General features: G+C 33.7%; 1 protein-coding gene across 29 annotated transcripts in view; it reads right to left on the bottom strand.

The window, feature by feature from the left end:
• Window positions 1–19,808, bottom strand: part of adgrl3.1 (adhesion G protein-coupled receptor L3.1) — a 338,051-nt gene that overhangs the window by 72,506 nt on the left and 245,737 nt on the right. For all 29 annotated transcript variants that reach the window (XM_088612815.1, XM_088612965.1, XM_088612882.1 and 26 more), the window contains 4 exons: window positions 17,416–17,599; window positions 12,302–12,424; window positions 10,862–11,067; window positions 7,465–7,641 (listed from right to left, as the gene is read on the bottom strand). In XM_088612815.1, coding sequence (XP_088468941.1) covers window positions 7,465–7,641; window positions 10,862–11,067; window positions 12,302–12,424; window positions 17,416–17,599 — 690 coding nt within the window. The remainder of the gene's footprint in view (window positions 1–7,464; window positions 7,642–10,861; window positions 11,068–12,301; window positions 12,425–17,415; window positions 17,600–19,808) is intronic.

Genomic DNA, 19,808 nt, shown 5'->3' with positions numbered 1-19,808 from the left:
CGTAAGCCTGGCTGCACTGAGTTGTAGGCGGATGCAATGTCACTGCTTTTTTGTTTCGATGTGACAGCTCCTAGAGGAATGATGGGAGCACAATAAAATCAAAGCACAGTCTCTGAGGAAACTTGGCAAGTGACTGAAACTAAGCGACATATAACCTGAATCATTTGTTTTTAGTCTTAACGGGGATATCATGGCAACATTTCAAGAAGTTAAGTTATTTGAACATTTTGGTGTCAGCTTAAGGAGTGGAGGATACAGACACACATTTTTTACTTTTGTAAATGATTTTCTTCATCAAATAAAAATGTTGTTTTCTAAGGGATCATAATACTAGATATTGCTTAATGTTTTATTGATATTTTTCTTACAACTGTCCATTAGATAGTGGAATATAAGACATGCTGTGCAAATTACAGAATAAAACAATATTTTTAATAATAACATATTTTAAGATGTTTTTGTTTCAATATTAAAATAAAATCAAATTAAGGCTTTGAATGGAACTTACAAAAGCACCCTGCCTATACTGTTTTCCAGAAATAGGTAAATAAACTACCATACAGTACAGTATATGATGCTCAGATAAACTAGAAGGCAACTAGATGATAAACAGATGGTAAACTAGATAAATGTAATGAATTAGAAGTTACGTTTCTAGCACAGGTTTAACATTAAATAGTGCAAGTATATCCACTTAATAAAATAATTTCGAAAAAGATTAGAATTTGAAAAGGGCCCAATTATGCTTCAGCATCAAGAGAAAGCTTCTCTTTTGATCTTCTTAAAGAGAAGTTAAGGAAAGAAGCAATGGAATGGTACACTCCTATATTTCTTAAATGAATGACTTCCCATGAAACTATGACTGAACAAACAAATCAAAAGCACGCAAAGATCAAAACACCTTCCTAATTATTAAGAAGCACTAAAGTAAATGAGGAGCATTTTGGAACTCCAATAACAACCAGTTCACAGCTTTGTGATAAACAAGACACCAATATTTAGAGAAAGAAAAAAATGTGAAGCTCATTTAAGCTAACCAAAATCAGTATAAAAAGACAGACTGTTTTAACAGCCTTTCATTAGTCATACCATAACTATTTTTTAATTCATTGTGATTGCAAACCTACCAATTCTTTTTTCTATCTGTAACAATTATACTGTAGGTACTATGAATATCAAGAACACTCTGAGTTTTAAATATTCATTTGGAAATGTGTTTCAAGCCTTTGAAAAAAGCAAACTTACATAAAGTAGGTTAAAAAAAGAAGCAAAATATGTTGTTTTTTATATTTAACCTTTTAACACAGACCACAGGCGCAAAACCCTGGGAAAGATGCCAGACAAAAACACACTCACACCAGGGTCAATTTTCCAGGGGAAACCAGAGCACCTGAAGAAAACCCCAGACAAAAACAGGGAGAACAAACAAACTCTATGCAGATAGTACCCCAGAAATTTAGCCCAGGGCCCCAGTGCTTAGAATCAGAAATGCTAGCCACTGCCACTTTCTGAGATTGCTTTTATTAATTATTTTGGTTAGGCTCATGGTAAAAGCATCTTTACTACTTTCCAGGGATAAGTATTTAAGTCAATAATCTTTGACTACAAACTGACTCTTGGGTCCTAAAGCCACATATTATCTCCATTAATAACCAATCAGGAAAGACGTATTTAACATACAGCAATACATTTGGACATATTTGTTGTAGACTATGCCACTCTTCACTGATAATGGCAGGTTTTTTCTAATGAAACTCAAAGCAAAAAAATTCACAGTGTTCTTTTGCTTTCCTTTAAAAAAAACAAAGTGTCATTTCAAAGTTTAATCTAAAACACTGCACCGACTTGGTAAAAGGGTAAGGTACAGTAGTAGTTTTGAATAAAAGAAATTCTTAAAAGAGACTAAATAAAAAACATGAATTTGCTCAAGAAAATTACCTCCTACAGTGGCATGTGGATTTGTGTTTGAGTCTTGTGTAAAACATAGTTACATTTTAGGATCTTGGTCAATAAAAGTAAATCAGATCCTCTTTGAATTAGCTCCCCTGGGAGATAAACACAGCTGTAACTAAATATATGAAAATTATACTGTACAAATAATTTACAGATATTATCATTTTAATAAGGAGTATTGATTATTTAGAAAATGTATATAAAATAAAAAAGGTACTGTATACAGCTAAGACTAAATCATATTTTCTTTAATAAATAAACAGAATAAAAACAAAAAAATGAACTAGGTTATTTCATGATCTTTGAAAGCTATATACAGTACTGTATGTGTACAGTATGAAATGTCTTTGTCAAATCCCATCGTAAAAATGACAAGTAGGATGGATCAAAGATTTACCTTGGAAATTTGATATCCTTAGTCTATGATACGAGTCAAACATTTCTGTCGGAGTTCTTGTTTTCTCATAGTCTTCTAGCATATTACCATTTGATTCATAATATTGTTTTCTTCTCAGTTTTGAAACTACTAGTAATTGGAAACAGACCTGCCTGATAACCAAAATGGTGGCCTGATGTGTGTATCTGAAAACCCTTTTAAAAGTCTTAATATGATGTGTTCAAATGAATTTAAACTTGACTGACTACTACATCAAGAACCAAAACTTTAAGAAACATGCATCTGAAGGGTGCAATGTTGATTTTTGCAATCACAACACATGAAAAAACACATTGCAAAATGTGACCTATCATGAAAACCACACTTGCCTAAAACTATTTGAATTAATGTGGTAAAGTCTAGGTAGAATATCGCTGTTACTATAATCTTTCCCTTTTCTCATCTGATCTTCTATATGGTAGCATGGTTTTAGAAAAGTCTTATGTAATTAATTTATTATTTCTTTGAACAAGCAACAACAGTAACGGACATGCAGAGCATAAGATATGGTATAATTACATTTTCACAGGTTCCTAAGAGGTTTACTCACAAAAGATTCATTCACAAATTCAGTCCAGTAGGCATTCAGAGAAATTGTGTATTTGAATTGAAAACTGGTTAATGGATAAAAAACAAAGAGTAAAGATAAGGGGTCAATGCTCTGATTGTGTGATAAAATGTATGTGTGTTACAATCATATAAGATAATACAATAGGACCGTTAGTAACATCAATACAAAAACAATATTGCTCATCTGGAATCAGTCCATAGAAGAACAACCATATAATGAAACAGGACATTTTAAAGAAAAGTGTAATGACAGGCTAAATTAACTGAATATTTTAGTCTTTAAACAGAGAAAACTGTTTATGTGGAGAGTTAACTCAAGTATTAAAAATCCTCAAAAACCTTGACAAACTCAACCCAGTAGACTTCTCAGACTGCAAAATCAACTACTGAGACTTACATTATAAGGCACATGTGGAAAGTACAGTATGTGGAAGGATATTTAAAATCAAGAACAGGATGCTTTTCTTTCTTCAAAGTTTGTAGGAGTATGCCACCCAACCATTTTATTATTGTCAATGCCCTAGTTTCATTCAATAAATGACTGGATGAGACCCTCAGATCAATTAGCTACTAAATACCAAATAGGCTTATCTTCCCTGTTACAGATTTATTTCCATCCAAGCAGTGTGATTCTTTCTAATGTCACATGTTTAAAGCGTGTGAAGTTCAACTGAAGACATTAATTATAATTTAGCTTCACCAACATTCATCTTTGATAATAATACTGCTGCTCAATACTATCTACATTTTTTTTTTTAGTTTCTCTTTATGTTCACCTGAACAAAGCAATCTGCTTCCAACCGGAAATACAATTCCCACTCACAGACATTGAACCACAAAGACCTTCCATATCACTCATAGTTGTTAAAGGAAATGAATGATGATGATAAAAAAAACATGGTGCTGTCTGGCTAGAACTGAAGAATGAAAACTAACACTTGGAGGAAAGGGACAGATTTTTTTGCCACAGCCTTGCAACAAACAGAGAAGACTTGTTCAATATTTAGAGGGACAAGCATTTTTTACAATTTAATTCAAAATAGGAGAAAGTTAACAAAAGTTTTTTTTTCAAAGAATTTAGTAAAACAAAACTGGATCTATGGTTCATGTTAAAAAAAACATTTACGCTTAAGTGCCATTAAGAGTGTCTGCTTATTTGTATGTATAAAAAACAAACAAAAAAAAACAACAACAATAAATTAGGACACAGAAGGGAAAGAAAGCTGATGGAAGAACAGTTCTGAAGTGCTGTGTAGGATGAGCTTTGTAACCATGGAAACTAATGATCACACAGTTCTATGAACCTTTGAAACTTGTTTTTACTCTGCATATGTTAGGATGCAAAATAACCATGCTCATAATGTGATTTAATTTAACTATCCAGCTAATGCAATTATCTTTTTCAAGTCTTTTTTTATTCATACATCCCAAAAGGCAGTGTGTATTTTATTAGTTTTAAAGATTTATTGCTAGTAGCCTTTAAAAGAAATACAATGGAGAAAACACTCCCAGTCCTATAAGTGAAATGTATTTTGCAGATCCATGCACCGATGCACTCAAGGCAGAGAAAACGTGTTCACAGCATCTGATGTTTGAAGCTGTTATATTTTTATAACTAAACCTACCACCTGGCAATAGTTGGGTGAAAATGCAGGAACTCAACAGGAACCTCAGTGAATTTCTTTTTACCTCATTTTTCTTCCTATACTGAAATTGTATTCTGTGTTGTTCATCACACCTCTTACTCAGTTTTGCCTTTATTTAAAAAAAAGGAAAATGCTTCAGTAGCCAGAATCCTGACTGATGGAACACCAGCTAGTGAGCTAGTGCTCACTTACAGTGACCCTTGACAGACTGTTGGGATCATGTATCTTGCAAAAGCAGCAGTGGTGTGTGGACAAAAGCCAACTGGGACAGGGATTATTGAGTCCTAACTTGCAACTGCCAGTGCCATGCATCACCAGGGCCCTCAAACATCCAGCGACAGAGTAATCTAACTGTCTGTCACTAGGAAAGCCTGAGCTTAGGTCTCAAGAGAAAAGGACTATGACAAAACAATGCTTACACTGTACAACAAAAAGCAACGGTATACTTTCATGTGACAATTCTCACATCTTTTTCAGTTCTATGTTGAGGTATTGTTTTCAGGAACTTGGAAGACAATAAAACACACAATAGACCTGAATGAAAAAAATCTTTTGTGGATGTATTCAATAGATATGTAACACAAATTCTTTAGAACACCTTGTTTGCTTTTGATTGAGATTCGTTTTGAAAAACTGCTGAAAAACTGTCACAACTGGTTAACTACTTTTACTCTTGACTTTGATATACAATACAGGCTATTAATTTAAAACAGCAGGAAAAGGGTAAAAAGCCACGGATAAAATGCATAGGTCCTATAGAGTTTGGTGTTATTTAAGATAGCTGATTAATGCATCAGGAAAAATCCACAAAAAATAGAAAAAAAGACTTTAGGAAAGCACAGACGAAATGCTAAAAAGATGCAAGCTATTTATGAAGCCAGTGAACATTAACACTTACAGACATAACAACATTTTAGACATAAAAATTAAGATATATCTGAAAAAAGGCTGAATAATTTCAAAGTTAAATCTGACTTTTCTTGGTTTGCTACACAAGTGTCAGATATTCTGAGTTCTTCTTCTAAATTTGCACACCACTGAATTATGATACTGCAGAAGAAAGGAAAATAAAAATAATTCAAATATGTTTTTGCACTGATCTGTAATTTTTGCTACTCTTATGCTTTTTATTCAGTTGTTTATGGCGCTTATACAATGTATGTGCTTAGTATTCTAGTCACCTACTGTGTGTGCTATAACTAAAGCCCATTTCTTTAGCAGCTCAGGAAAGAAGACATTTCACTGTCCCTACCCACCCCCTTCCATTGTAATGACAATCTGAAACCTCCTGGGAAATCCCACATACCAATAATGTGAACTGATAAACTGAGTTAAGCTCTCTTGTATATGACAGTGCATCTGATTTTCAACCATTTTCTCTTTTTTTAACGTACACTCATGACACTATTAGGCAGTAGAGTCAAAAGACAGCACACATTTTCAAAATCCTTTCCTGAGGAAAAAATTCTAAAAGAAGGCATGTTCTAAAACACTGTCAACCACCTTCAACAACATAATTTGCTTAAATACATATATATGTTTTTAGATTATGTTGTCCATTCTTTTTTAAATCCACTTGTTAGTCCATGTTAAAGATAACTTTTTTCTTTCTTCTTTTTAACAGACGAAACCACCAAAATCATTTCTGTTTTTTAACAACCCAACAGGGAATTGTCAAATGTCAAACAGTTCGACTTGCTGCTGCAATCATTGTACCACTTGAGAAAAATGAGGACCGGTGGACACACTCCTGTGGCAGACATATCTGTCAGAGCCATTTATAATTTAAAAGCTCTGTAGCATCAACAGATGCAGAGCAGTTATGTTGTCACTTACAGCTTGCAGGTGCCTAGCAGGTCACAAGAATCACTGTACCAAGGAAAACCTATCTGACTCAAATCCACCCAGCCACACTAATGCTTAGCCAATTGTGTGCCACTGCTTAAGAAATACTGGCCATAGACAATTATTCCAAGTCATGAACCAGTCACAGCTGGACTATAGGGTTCAGTCTGTACTCAACAAAAACGTTCTTAGAAAGAATGAAGAATCAACCACTGAACGTCTCAAATCATTTCAGAGTTTTTTTTTTACATAAACTATGGAATAAGGATCCCAACAGGTTACACAAAGGTGATTTACTGTACTCTCAAAATAGGTATTTGTCAGTCAAATGCATTATTACCTGAATGGAAACAATCATGTTTCTGTTCAATGGGCTCTGAGCCCTAGATGCTACATGTCATCCCAGCTTATTCCACAAATCTTCAACAAGGTTCCAATCTGGCAAGAAGTGCATCAATGACATAACTCTCACATCCTCATCATGAAATAAAGCTACTGTTACATGAGCAGCATGAGGATGTAAGCTGTTCTTCTTGAATGTCATCTTAATGATGCTGTAGAAAGGCCAGCAACTGAGGTACCAGTTAATCATTAAAAGTGAAGTTCTGTAGCAATGAAGCACTCCTGTCCATACACTCATACCTGGAGGATGATGTGTCAGCCTTAGATTGGTATTATAACTTGTGGTGTCCCAGATTGTGCCTTATTATTGATGTACCTGTACCATGATAACTTAGAAATCAGTAGCTTTGGACACCCCAAACGATCCTTCCTTGTATGTAAGGCCATCATGCCAGTGGCAGAAGGGCTTTTCTTGGTATTGGTTCCTTTACATGTTCTTCATTCTTGAATCAACTCCCTAAGGAGGTGATTCAGTGCTTATGCAACAGTCATGATCCACTCATCAATACCCACATGATGAATGATCAATTAATTAAAATGAGGTGAAAACATTGAATCCATATTTATAAAATCTGTATAAATATCTGTCATAAAATATGGAAATGTACTTGCCTTTACTTCCACGTGTGCCATTAGTACAGCAAAATTCGTAAGATGAGTACAGGAGCAAGTTGTGTGAGTCCTGTTGGTGCCCAGTAGCCGACAGTCTTGGGTTGACCAGTATCCTGTCATTGTACGTTTAGAGTAACTCCAGAAAGAACAATTTGGGTTGAAATTTTCTTCAGATTGCTGGAAGACAAAAATATTAAGTTAGACTAGCAAATTCAAAACTACAACTAACCAGATATCAATTCTTAAAAATGCACAGAACTGAAAAATGGCAGCTGGATGAGGAAGGAACATTTCAAGAAGTACAGTACATGAGAGAGTGAAGAGAGAATTGAAGTTCAGACTATCGTTTGGTATTCAGATTACTAAACATCAAGCACAGATGATTTTTTGTTTACTTATAAGTTATATTTTATTCAAACTGAAAACACAACTCATAACAGTTGAAAGTATTTTCTAAAAAATACATAGACTACAATCCTTAACAAGATATTAAGAAATTAAATCCCTGTATTCCGAGAAGGTTCTACACAACTAAAAGGAAGCAATTAAAAATGTAGTACTGTATACACTGTATAGTCAAAAGTAAAGAATGTAAATCAAAGTAAGTTATGTTAACATTGTACAAAACTTTAATGAGACTTTATTTAGAATACTTAAGTGTAAGTGTAACCAGGTACAGAATATTACTGGTTTAAAGGTACAGTATTGTTACACTGACAATAATAACAAACGTGTTAATAAAACTAACTCAAGCTCTTGAAAAGATCTGTGGTACTGTATTCAAGTATTCAATAATCATCTTAAGCTTTTACAAAACCATCACAAATACATATCTTCAGGCTTAACAGGAAAACATGATCAGAGTGATACAAATGGAAACCATTTGAAGTTGAAGTTCTTTAATGAATAAGAAGAGGAGGTGCTTTTTTACTTAAAGGATCCTTTGAGTCTGGAACAAGTATTTTTTTATGTTTTTTTGTTTTTGTTTTATGTGGTTGTTAGCAATACTAAATAAAACTGAAAACATTGTCATCTGTTTAACAGGACTCCATTCTGGAGATGACAGGATCACACTAATTAAACATTTTATTCTCGATAAGCCCTGATAAATGTTGCATTGCAATGTTTTTGATAATAATTGAATATCTTTGTGAGGGAAAATGAATTCTAATGTCTATTCAATTTTAAATATCAACAAGTAAAACAGCTGAAATACAGTAGCTGGAGAACACCTAAGATTCTCCTAACTAATAGAATGATCAATAACGTGATTGAGACAAAACTATACAGTATGTGAAACACTGAGTCAAAGTCCTAGGGTGAGAGTACAAGATACCTTCTTCATGTCAACATAAACATATCTCAAAAATGTATTGTATGTCACAAATGCTTCTACTGTACAAAAAGTATATTTTGATGTTTACTGGGCAGTATCTACAGTATAACAAAATGTGTAATACCTACTACAGCACATAATCTTGGCTATCAATTCTGGTAATCTGCTACTAAAGCACATAATCATGGCTATCAGTGGAAGTAATCTAAACCCTGGAGAAGTAACCACAGCATTTACACATCCCATTGCCATCTGTCCTTTCTGTAAGAAGGTTATGAAAACCATTGTGCACTATATTACGAACATCACTGGTACAGCTTGCTACTCGTGCACTTGAAATTGAACAGGGTGCATGTCCACTGTGACAATAATAGCTTTGGCCCTTCTACTGACACTTTCCATTTAATTTTGAAAGGTATCTCTTCAAAGTGTGGTTCCCACTCCCCCTCCATCGAACATTTGCAACTTTCATTGGGTCTTTCATCCTCTCTAATAGTCTCTGAGGCATCGATGTACGACAGCTGAGGGCATTTTTATTGCACTATGCTGAAATTAGCTAATGCAGTGTGGCAGAATTAATGTTACTGACTAACAAACATGAAGAACAATCTGATATTAAACATTTGGTACTTGTCTAAATTCCGCTGACTAGAATCCCTACATGATTGTTTCATAGGTTTCATTGCTATATTTATGTGTTATGCTTATGGTAAATAAATAAGAGGAAGCACATTAATGAACATCAGCTTGAAATCTTACTGAGCCTTACTGTTTTGAAAACAATTCAACAGTCATTTTGTGCTCTCAAACAACCCACATCCTGTCTGATAGAAATATTATGCAGATGGCTTTCGGGGTGAATTATTACTATAAACATTCAAGATAATAGTGACAAGAGAGATGTTTGTTTTTCAAGTGTTTGTTTATATTAAATTTTTCTTTGTACCGAACATTAAAGACACATATTGCTTTATATGAAAGAGATCAAAAAATATATATGAGATAGAGATTTAGCGACTCTGTTTATATCTATGATTCTGTATATGTTCACTAACATTATTCTTTCTATATTTAGGAAAGATGGAAAAATGTTTTACAATCACCCAGCCATTGGTGTGGTATGTACTGAAAATATACTGTTGAGATTAAGGCCAATTACAAAAACTGATTCTTCTTCATATTTGTTTACGCTTCAACTTACACACTTTGGTCATTGGATGAGCAAAGATAAAGAGAATAAAACAGACATTATAGTTGATATCATGATCTGTGCTTGTGCAATGTGAAGGTTGAGTAGCATGGAGTCATTCTATTTCCTTAAGTATTGTTTATTCACAATGTTAAAGGTCACTGTTACACCCATTTTGTACAACAAGGTGGTACTACAGGTAATATGCGTTCATTACTGTACTTGAGTATTTCAGGATGAATGTCCCTGAAACTTGGTACCTTGTTATTTTTAAGTGTTTCAGATTTTATTTCATATATATATAAATAAAAAGCAGGTAATTCTTCATCAGCAATGTTTAATGTTTTTATTCGATATGGATGGTTATGTAATTATCTGGAGTCTTCGACCCATGTGTGGTCTTGATCACCTTGATGTTGTTGAAGATTTCTACATTTAATTTAATTCTCCTGGAAGTTAAACCCATAACCAGTTAACTACAACAATACAGCATAGACAATTTTCATGTAATTTCCTGAAATAATTACATTATAATTAATCATATTAAGCTACAGTAGGTAGATGGAAACTTATAATAATTAGAGCAATTTCCTCAAGGAAAGATATTTTAGAAACAAAAAAGTAAGGGATAATCATCTCATTGAATTTGTAAGAAATAGGAACTTCCCTGTGGGGAAACTGGCTGAATACTCTTTCAGGAAACCAGATGCAAAAGGGAGGGTTACCCTAACAGAAACTTCCAAGAAATCAACACGGCACTAGTACAGGTCTCTGCATGGCTGGAAAGATGACATATCCCACAAGGACACGTGTCAAGGAGACTTTTAAAATACAGTTAAACAGCAAAGAATATCGGTTCCTGCTCTTCATACCTGCAGGTGCTTGACAGTGAAGATCACGGGGTCTGACAAGTAGACTTTGTTGCTCTCCTTGTTAATGGCAGCAGTGATAACTGGTGAATTTACAATAACGGAGTAGTTGGTAGAGATAGCCTCGCTTCCTAACTTCATACTAGCGTTCTCTGTGGAAAGGTAGGCTCCTAGATGTTTGTAGAGAACAAAGGCCATCCTGATCTCACCTGGGGAAAAATATATATATATATGTTTTAAAAAAAGACAATGGCTAGGTTCTATGGCAGAAAAGCATTTCATGTATAAAGTTTATTATCATGTGAGTTACTTAAAAGAGAAAATGATGGTATTTTACCCATGGAAAAGTTAAATAGATAAGCTTTAACACACTTTAAAAGACATGTATTCTCAAAATTAAAAAATAAGAATGGATGTCTCAGAACCAGACGCAGATATAATATAATTATTTCACAGTTTTTTTTCTGAAAATATATGGCAAGTTATGCTATTCTGACAAGAGAAGGAAATTAGGACTTAAAAGAAACAGAAAAAAAATAATTAGATCTTGTGCTGAGCCTCATTATTACTCAGGTATCTTTTCTATAAAGACCTTGTTAAAAAATCCATATTATTTTGATAGCACTGTTAAGAAAGTGAAATTAAATCCTGCTAAGAATCCACCCCTCACTTTAATTTGGTATTTCGTCACATTGTAACAGTTTCTTCTGAAACCTCAGCCATATGTGAATTAAAATTATGTTCAATTCATAACAATTTATAATTGTGGTTTTACTTACACACTTATTAATTACTTATCTTATTTACTGAAAACAGTTTTTAATTAAAACAGAACTACTGTCATAATGTTCAATTGTGTCTATAAAATACAAGTATTCAAAAATGGTCAAGGATTTTCTTTTTAAATACCATGTTTTTTACTAAAAAGAGATTCTGAAGCAAAGCTAATTTCTGAACGTATTCAATACAGAACAGATATAGATCAATGTGGCATTTAAATACAACATTTTAAAAAAACATGAAATATGCATGTGATACATTGTGAATCCAAACATGGTTTTTAATTTTAAATACGAAGAATTATCCCTTTCCTTAAATATCAAGCAAACCATTTTCTAATTGTCAACAAGCAAAAGTAAAGAAGTCATCACAATAATTAAATGTAATTCAAACATCCATCCCAAGCTTAGAAAAGAGACACTAGTGTATGTCAATATCATTACAGTTAAATATACTACTTTTAGTGGGCTGAATTTTCCCTATGGGCAAATTGCCCATGTAATTCATTTACTATGGAGTGGGCAATTTGCCCACAAGAAAAATATGGAACAGTAACTTTTAACAGTTGTACTGAATAAATCTAAATGATATTATACACTATAATTACAGTATAGATATGCTTAAAATATGGCAGTCCAGGAATTATAGGTCTGAAGAACCTACCATTTTTTCCGTGTTGCTTCAGAGTACTTGCTGACAACTGGATCGAGTTTCCATGCCCACCAGTTTGTGGAAATTTCAGGTCTGCCAAATTTCCATCTGTACTCAGCCTTGCAACTTCCAGTTCTGTATAAGGTATAACAGGGGGACAGTTTTTTTGGTGCACCACTGTTCCGAACACCATAATGTTTTTTTGGTAACACACATTTGCTTTTGTAAAGTAAAAAAGAGAAGCTCAAATATGTTTTTCAAAGTTTTGTCATTGTTCGGTGTCTGATTTTCATTCTATGTAATAAAAATTTATTTAGTTTTTTTTTTTACGTTTAGGCTATCTAAAGATAACCTTTATACGCTGAATTAATTAATCAAAAAACAGTTTTACAAGTATTCAGTACACTATATTACTAAATCCATGCTAACCTTAAACTCAGTATTCTGCTCTTACACTATTACAAAGGTTTTTGTTCTGGTCACAAAATGCTCATTTAAAAAGTCAATATGGACAAGTCAAGTCAAACAAACTGCTACAATTGTCATCTTTCCCTTACAGACACATTGGTCTTTGCTCTGGGGAGGTCACTCCTTTCTACAACATGCCTTGGGCTGATAGGCAATAAGCAAAGAGCAGTAGGACAGAGGCAGGTTCATGGCAGGGGCACTTGAATTATTACACTGGTGTCATAAGCCATACTCAAATAAAGGGGGTAGTTAAACTGCAAGATGATATTGTGTGTGACAGAAAAGTATAAGGGCATGGAGATATCACCTTTACTTTATTCTTGTAAGGTCTAGTACATTCTAGGTATTTTTTCAGAATATCACTAACTGTGCTGGGCCTGAGTTAAATTGGCCATGAAATATTAGGTTCCATCACTTATGACATACAAATGATACTCAATCTCAAAAATGCCAAAGGAAGAACAGTGCTTTTCAAAAGGTTTCACCACCTACGTACCAATAATATCACATTTTGAAAAATTTCAAGTAATGCATTGTTTTCTTTCAAATCCACTATATATTTTTTTAAAAAATTGTAATAATCAACTTCACTGTTATAATTTAAGGAAGTTAAATGTCAGCAAAATATGCAACAATTTTATAAAAAGTTAAATTAACTGATTGCCTAAGTATTCAGCCCTCTAAGTCAGTTCTTGGTTGAAGCATGTATTGGCAGCAGTCAGTTTTAATGAGTCTCTACTACCTTTGCACAATGAAATGATGTAATTTTTGCCCATTTTTCCTTCCAGTTTTGACAGGTTTCTTAGGGAATGTTGCTGGACTGGGACACTCAAGTACATTAACTCTCTTTTTGTCAAATCACTTCAGTATGGCTTTGGTCTTGTGCTTCACATCACTTCCAAAATGTATTTTCAACCCAGTTTAAGATTCTTAGGTGAGTCAAACAGGTTTTTATCTAGGTCTTGACAATACTCAGCACAGTCATCACTCCGGATACTGTACTTCCAGGTACGTTTTGTCATTCAGTCACAACTGATGAGTAAACAAGTAAAATTTGTCATGCTCCTGATTGAATGATATACTGTATAGGTTTTGAATCAGACATAACACTTAATATTTAAGCTCACATCATATTTGTTTTCTTGCCTGACCATAAAACCTTTCTACCATTTGTCAGCGGAATATCTCATATGAGATTCAAGATGAGTATTTGGCCCACACATACTCATTGGAAAAACGAACTCTAAAAAAAGTAACAAGTTTTTGCATTGAAGCTGCCATGATAACTTTAATCCAGGTCCATTCTGACAGAGTATTGGAGCCACAGTGGTGAGATAATGAACAGTAATATATTGTATCTGGCACCCAATTCATTCTTGCATTAAGTGGCTGAAGGCTAGTTCGCATGTATTTTGTTAAAATGTGTGTGATAAACTCCTTTTAAACCTGCTTTCACTGTATATTGTTTTTGCACTCTCTGAAATTAACCATGCATATCCTTTGTTTTTACAATACCTTTCATTTAGCAGTGGTAATCATGCCTTTCTCCAGTTATTCTACTATGCTTAAGAGCTCATTCAAGGTGGAGCTGAAAGGGGTTTTAAGGAGCATACAGTTTTAATTTTACCTAAACAAATTTTCCTTGCATAGACTTGAAAGTGATGATCAGTTCCCAAGAGTACTGAATGTTGTACTCATGATATGAACATTTTAATAGTTTTACTTTCAAAACATTCTAATTTGTGTAGTGCCATTAATGTCTTATACAAAACAAGACAAAAAGAAAAATAGTACCAGCCATTAGTCAAAACCAATGCAGTGTTCTTTTTTATGTTTGTTTTCTACTTGTTTTACAGCTTTCTTAATGATATCATATTATTTCAAACAAAAATACACGTTAAGGTATTTAACAGCTACATCTCTCAGTACTTTCTGCTGCGTGAAGCTAATCTTAATCTCAGACGAAGGCACACAGAATGACAGAAGCAGAAGAGTAAAACACATGCCTCTCACTAAGACATTGTTGACACTGAGCACAAGAATGGTAATTAATCTTAGGAAACCATACACATTAAATTACAGAGGTATTGCTTGATTTTTTGGCTTTTTTATTAATTAGCACATAATAGGAAACATGATATTCTCTTGTGTGTTTGAGACGGGGATATACAATGTTATAGGTGGTTCCTTTGAGACAATTACTTCAGTTCATGTCCCCAATATGGTGTGTTGCAAAATTATTCACTTCCGCACCTCCAGTGCAAATATTTCCACATTTTTGTTATATGAATTTACAGTTATCCATCCATCATCTAACCACTTTATCCAGTACAGGGTTATAGGGGAGGTGGAGCCTATCCCAGCAAACAATGGGCACAAGGCAGAATACACGTACATCCTGTACTGTACATACATACTGTAGCATTCACAGACACACCAATTTTCCTAGAAGCCAATTAACCTACAAGTACTGTATGTCTTTGGACTGTGGGAAGAAACGGGAGCACCCAGATGAAAATCACAAGAACGCAGGGAGAACATACAAACTCCAGGCAGATAGCACCCCTAGGGAGCTGCAAAGGTGCTGTCCAGTTTGCAGTCTTTTAAATAAGAACTTACACATGTATATAGTATTTTCACAATTACATTTTTACTGATAAAGTTAAGAAAATGATTGTAAGTGATGTAAATAAATGATTCTCAGTTGCATAAGTATTACAACCCTTTGCTAAGTCTAAGATAAATTAGTTTAGGAGAAAAATAAATACATACAGGTCTGTATGTGTAATTAATACATACAGTACATGGTTTCTATGTGTAATTAAAGTGGTTTAACTTGAGATAAAAGTAAGTAGTTTCCCTCAGATACTGTTTTATAATGAAATTGACAACAAGTCAAACAGTGAAACATTAGAGATGCACAGACCATCTGAAGGTTACTTAACCCTTTGACTAAAGTCCATTAAGTATTACTTTCTTTTCTTTCAGCATTTCAACACCTTTTTTAAATTTCATGTTCATGTAGTATCTTTTAAAGATCGATTTCTGGACTGTATTAACACAGCCTTGTAGGCCTGGTATATATACTGTAGGCCTGGTATATTTACTGTACATTATAACTTTAAATTACCAAGACCAATGAGAACTGTAACTGGGAAATGTGTATTGAAGTCAGTGCATTGTTACACATGGTTCTAATTATGCACACATAAGATCCTGATTCAGAACAGTTAAAGTTTTTAAAGACTCAAGTTATAATCTGAAATTTCAGACACACACTATTTCATTATTTTTGATTTCCATATCAAAGTGGTAAGAACCAAAATGCCTGTCTCACAACTAGTAATTATTAATTCATGATAATAAGGAACAGCATGACAAAATATAAATGTAGTTTGTCCAAATTGATTTTCCTGAATGCCCTAAGCAATCATATTAAGCTGCTAATGAGAAATTCAGCAGTCAGCTGTACAGAGAAATGTGGAACTATGTTTAATTCAGTAAAATTACACACTTTTTGAAGCCATGGAACTTTTTCAGTGCATATCACTTTTATATGTCACAGGCGTTTAGCCTTATACTGTATGTAGTATAAAATTTAGGAATTAAAACATTGTGTTGCCACATGTACTGCATACAACATGACAGTCAATTGTCCAACAAGAAGATCATGGAAAATGTAGAAAAATATTTCCTATTATGAAACATCCTCGCCCCCAGTTTTTCACATTTCCAGAGGGTTTTATCAACAGATAAGAGAACGTTTTTTAAGAGGAAAAAACACAACAAGATCATCATGCTGATTCTCCATTTATTAGTTTCTGCTTTTATAGCTTGAATATTAAATGAAAGGAAATTCTGTATTGTTTTTAAAAAAAAATATTTCAACAAATTAAAGAGCAAAAAAATAATTCGTAGGTGTTTTGTTTACACTGTTGACTTACTTACTGATGTTCCATGTTTTCTAAGAAGTGTGAATATTATCTAAAGAAATGAACACGAGATCTAAACAAATGTCAGATAAGGAGGACAAAAGGAAGCCAGTTTTAATACATAATGTGTTTTAAGCATGCATTTCCAGGCATGTATTACATGCAGCTATTAATTCTGTAGGAAGCATACTTGCTATTTCCACGAAACTTTTTATTTGGTATTTCACAGTGTAAGTAAAGTAAGATGCATCTCTGCATTTGTTTGCCCTTATTGATAGTTATGGATTTGTTCAAGTTTAACTTCAGACTGCTGCAAAATGAGGTTTACAACAATTTCCTTTCTTGCCCTCTTTTGGAGGATTTAATGCAGTACTAAATGTACTATAAGAAGCATTACTAAAAAGACAGCTCACAAAAAATGCTGTTTCTTGTAATGTCCTGGATGCCATGTCATCATCAGAGCATTTTTATGCACCACATGGGGAAAACGATACTGTAACTACATGTTTCCATTAATTACACATATTTTCAGTAGATGAATACATTAAACATTAATAACAATTTTCAAGGATAAAATAAAATGTTTCTTGATCTTCAGCAGAGATTTACTATTGTCATTTCACATAAAGCAGCAATGTCACAGAGGGGAAAAAAAACATCATACCCAAGAATTACTTTCTATTCCTTCTTAAATACTTTACTATAGGAAATAACTTTTGGACTTACGGATGTTTTCTGTGTTCTCCTGCACGATGTCGGTCTTCAGCAGGTTATCTGCCAGAACAAATGCACCCTCTTCCACAGTGTCCAGTAACATGGTGGCAGCACGCAACTGGTCACTGATTGTGAGATCTCTCCAGGCCGCCTGGGCATGGGGCTGAAGGAGGTTGTTCACTGTCTCCACCATAGCCTGGATAAGTGGGAGGCAGAAAAGCATGTTGAGCTCAGGCTTTGTAGAATACAAAGGCATAAACAACGTCATTATGCACTGCCACCACTGCCATCGCTGACAAAGACAGGCCTTTACTGAAGTTTGCTTCTTTTACCTTTATGATACAATTTAGAATTCTTATAGAGTTTCATTTCTGCATGAAACTCATAACTTCTGAACTACCATTTCATGGTAAATAAAAAGAATAAATTTCTCAGAACAAGAAGAAATGAGATGCTTGCTTTCATCAGAGGTTTTATAACAGAGCTGTTTATTCATTCTAGAAACAAACTACAATAAAGATACCAAGCCACAAACATGATTTTTTTTAAAATAAGCAAACATAAATAGTAACCAAAGCACAAATAGGATTCCATATTGATCGAATTAAAAAAAATACCAGTCTTATGACCTCTTATTAAATATGTCTTATGCATATACAGAAAAAGTACTGTATTGTGATTCTTTCTCTAATATGTTGTCAATATATAACTAAAATTGCTACTTAACAATTCCAGACATTGACAAGAAGTTCCAGTTTTGTGCTCAGTAATTGCAGTGAATAAAGAATAAACAGGAAATTATAGACCATACACAATTCTAAAAGAAGTATGATGTGGTGAAAAGTGACATATAAATTCAATATGCAATCATTTTACTCTTTTTGATGACAGTAAGTATATTTCTTTGGACTATTTGTCAAAGTAATTTATCATTACAAAAATAACAAATTGTGACATTTGGTTAACATGCTGCTAGAAACCTGTGTTCTAATTCATAAAGGCATCATAATGACCACCTTCATCAAACAATGAGGAGAATAAGGCTTGTTAAATTAGATACTGTAAATTCCTAGTTTCACATTGTTTTATGCATGAGAAAACTTGTTGTTTTAATGAAACAATAAGTCAGTAGCACACAAAAGGTACATCTAGCATATCTAAAAAAAGAACATAATACTGAAGAGCCAGGGTAATACTGTATATGCTTTTGTTTTGCAGTCTATGTCATGCCTTGCTGTGCTTGAACAAATTGGTCAGCAGGTGGAGAGAGATATTTTGGGCAACATGATCCTCCAAGAAGAGTGAGAAAGCAAGACTGAGAAAGTTTTCTTGCTTTTCATTTACTATATTACTATACTTACTAAATAGTATTTCATTACTATATGTGATATAATATAACTACTCTATTATCTATCATAATATTATCATAACACTTGTAATTATTGAAGGAATTTTATAAATTTTATAAAAGCTAACAAACTGCTTATCTTCTAGCTTCCAAACTGCTTATAACTCTGGCAAGTGGAAACGTACCAGGGAGCATCTCAAGTACAGCTCATGTCTTAATATATAGTAAAAAGGGAAGTCGAATGTCACGTTTTGCAAAAGTAAGCAATAACGAAAGTCTTAATAAGGAGTTGTTTTCTGCTACCCAGGCTTGACTAAAAAACTGATGGTTTGTTTTAGGGATTAGGTAATCTATGTTAAAGGTAGGAAGTTTGTCTACTATGTATAAAAAGCGATGAGCAACGTCTATCGGGGAGACTAGCTTTTGCAAGCTGATCTCCCATATGCATACAAATAAACAGCTCTTCTTTCTCCGACACCTGGACTCTGACATTTTAATGTTTCTTCATTAATATAAGATAATTTGTTTTTACTACATTTAATGATCACACTATTACTGGTACTGCTAATAACAGTATCAATAGCAAAAACAAAACATAAATATTGTTATTGTCACTGTTTGACCAAATACATTTCCCAATGTTATTCAAAATCCATGTAATTATCTGTACTCAGGGTGCCATGTTGATTTTATCATGGGACTTTGGCAAACAGTCAGAGATAAAAAAAAAACTTGCATTTTACTATCATATTATCAGGTTTTAGTAAAATGACTAAAGTATTATTAAATATTAACAGCACCAACGGCAAGGTAGAATAAAAGCAAATACTGTATACTGTGTGCCACACCTGAAGAAGGCTCCACGGCCGAAATGTTGTGTTTTCTTTCTTCTTTTTTTCAGCATGGAATAAACCTATTACTTGTTCTTTTGCAGCCTACGCATGCTGACGCAGCTACCCACCTGAACTACTGTATACTGTGCCCTGCAAAAGTATTCACCCCCTGCTAATGATGTCCCCAGGTGTTAATTTTAAATAATGCTTTTTTTTTAAATGAT

This window comes from Lepisosteus platostomus, chromosome 1 (genome assembly GCF_059453375.1).
Source record: "Lepisosteus platostomus isolate fLepPlt1 chromosome 1, fLepPlt1.hap1, whole genome shotgun sequence".
In the NCBI taxonomy this organism is placed as follows: domain Eukaryota; kingdom Metazoa; phylum Chordata; class Actinopteri; order Semionotiformes; family Lepisosteidae; genus Lepisosteus; species Lepisosteus platostomus.
Note: the sequence above shows the minus strand (reverse complement) of the source record. Positions and strands in the feature narration are given on the sequence as shown.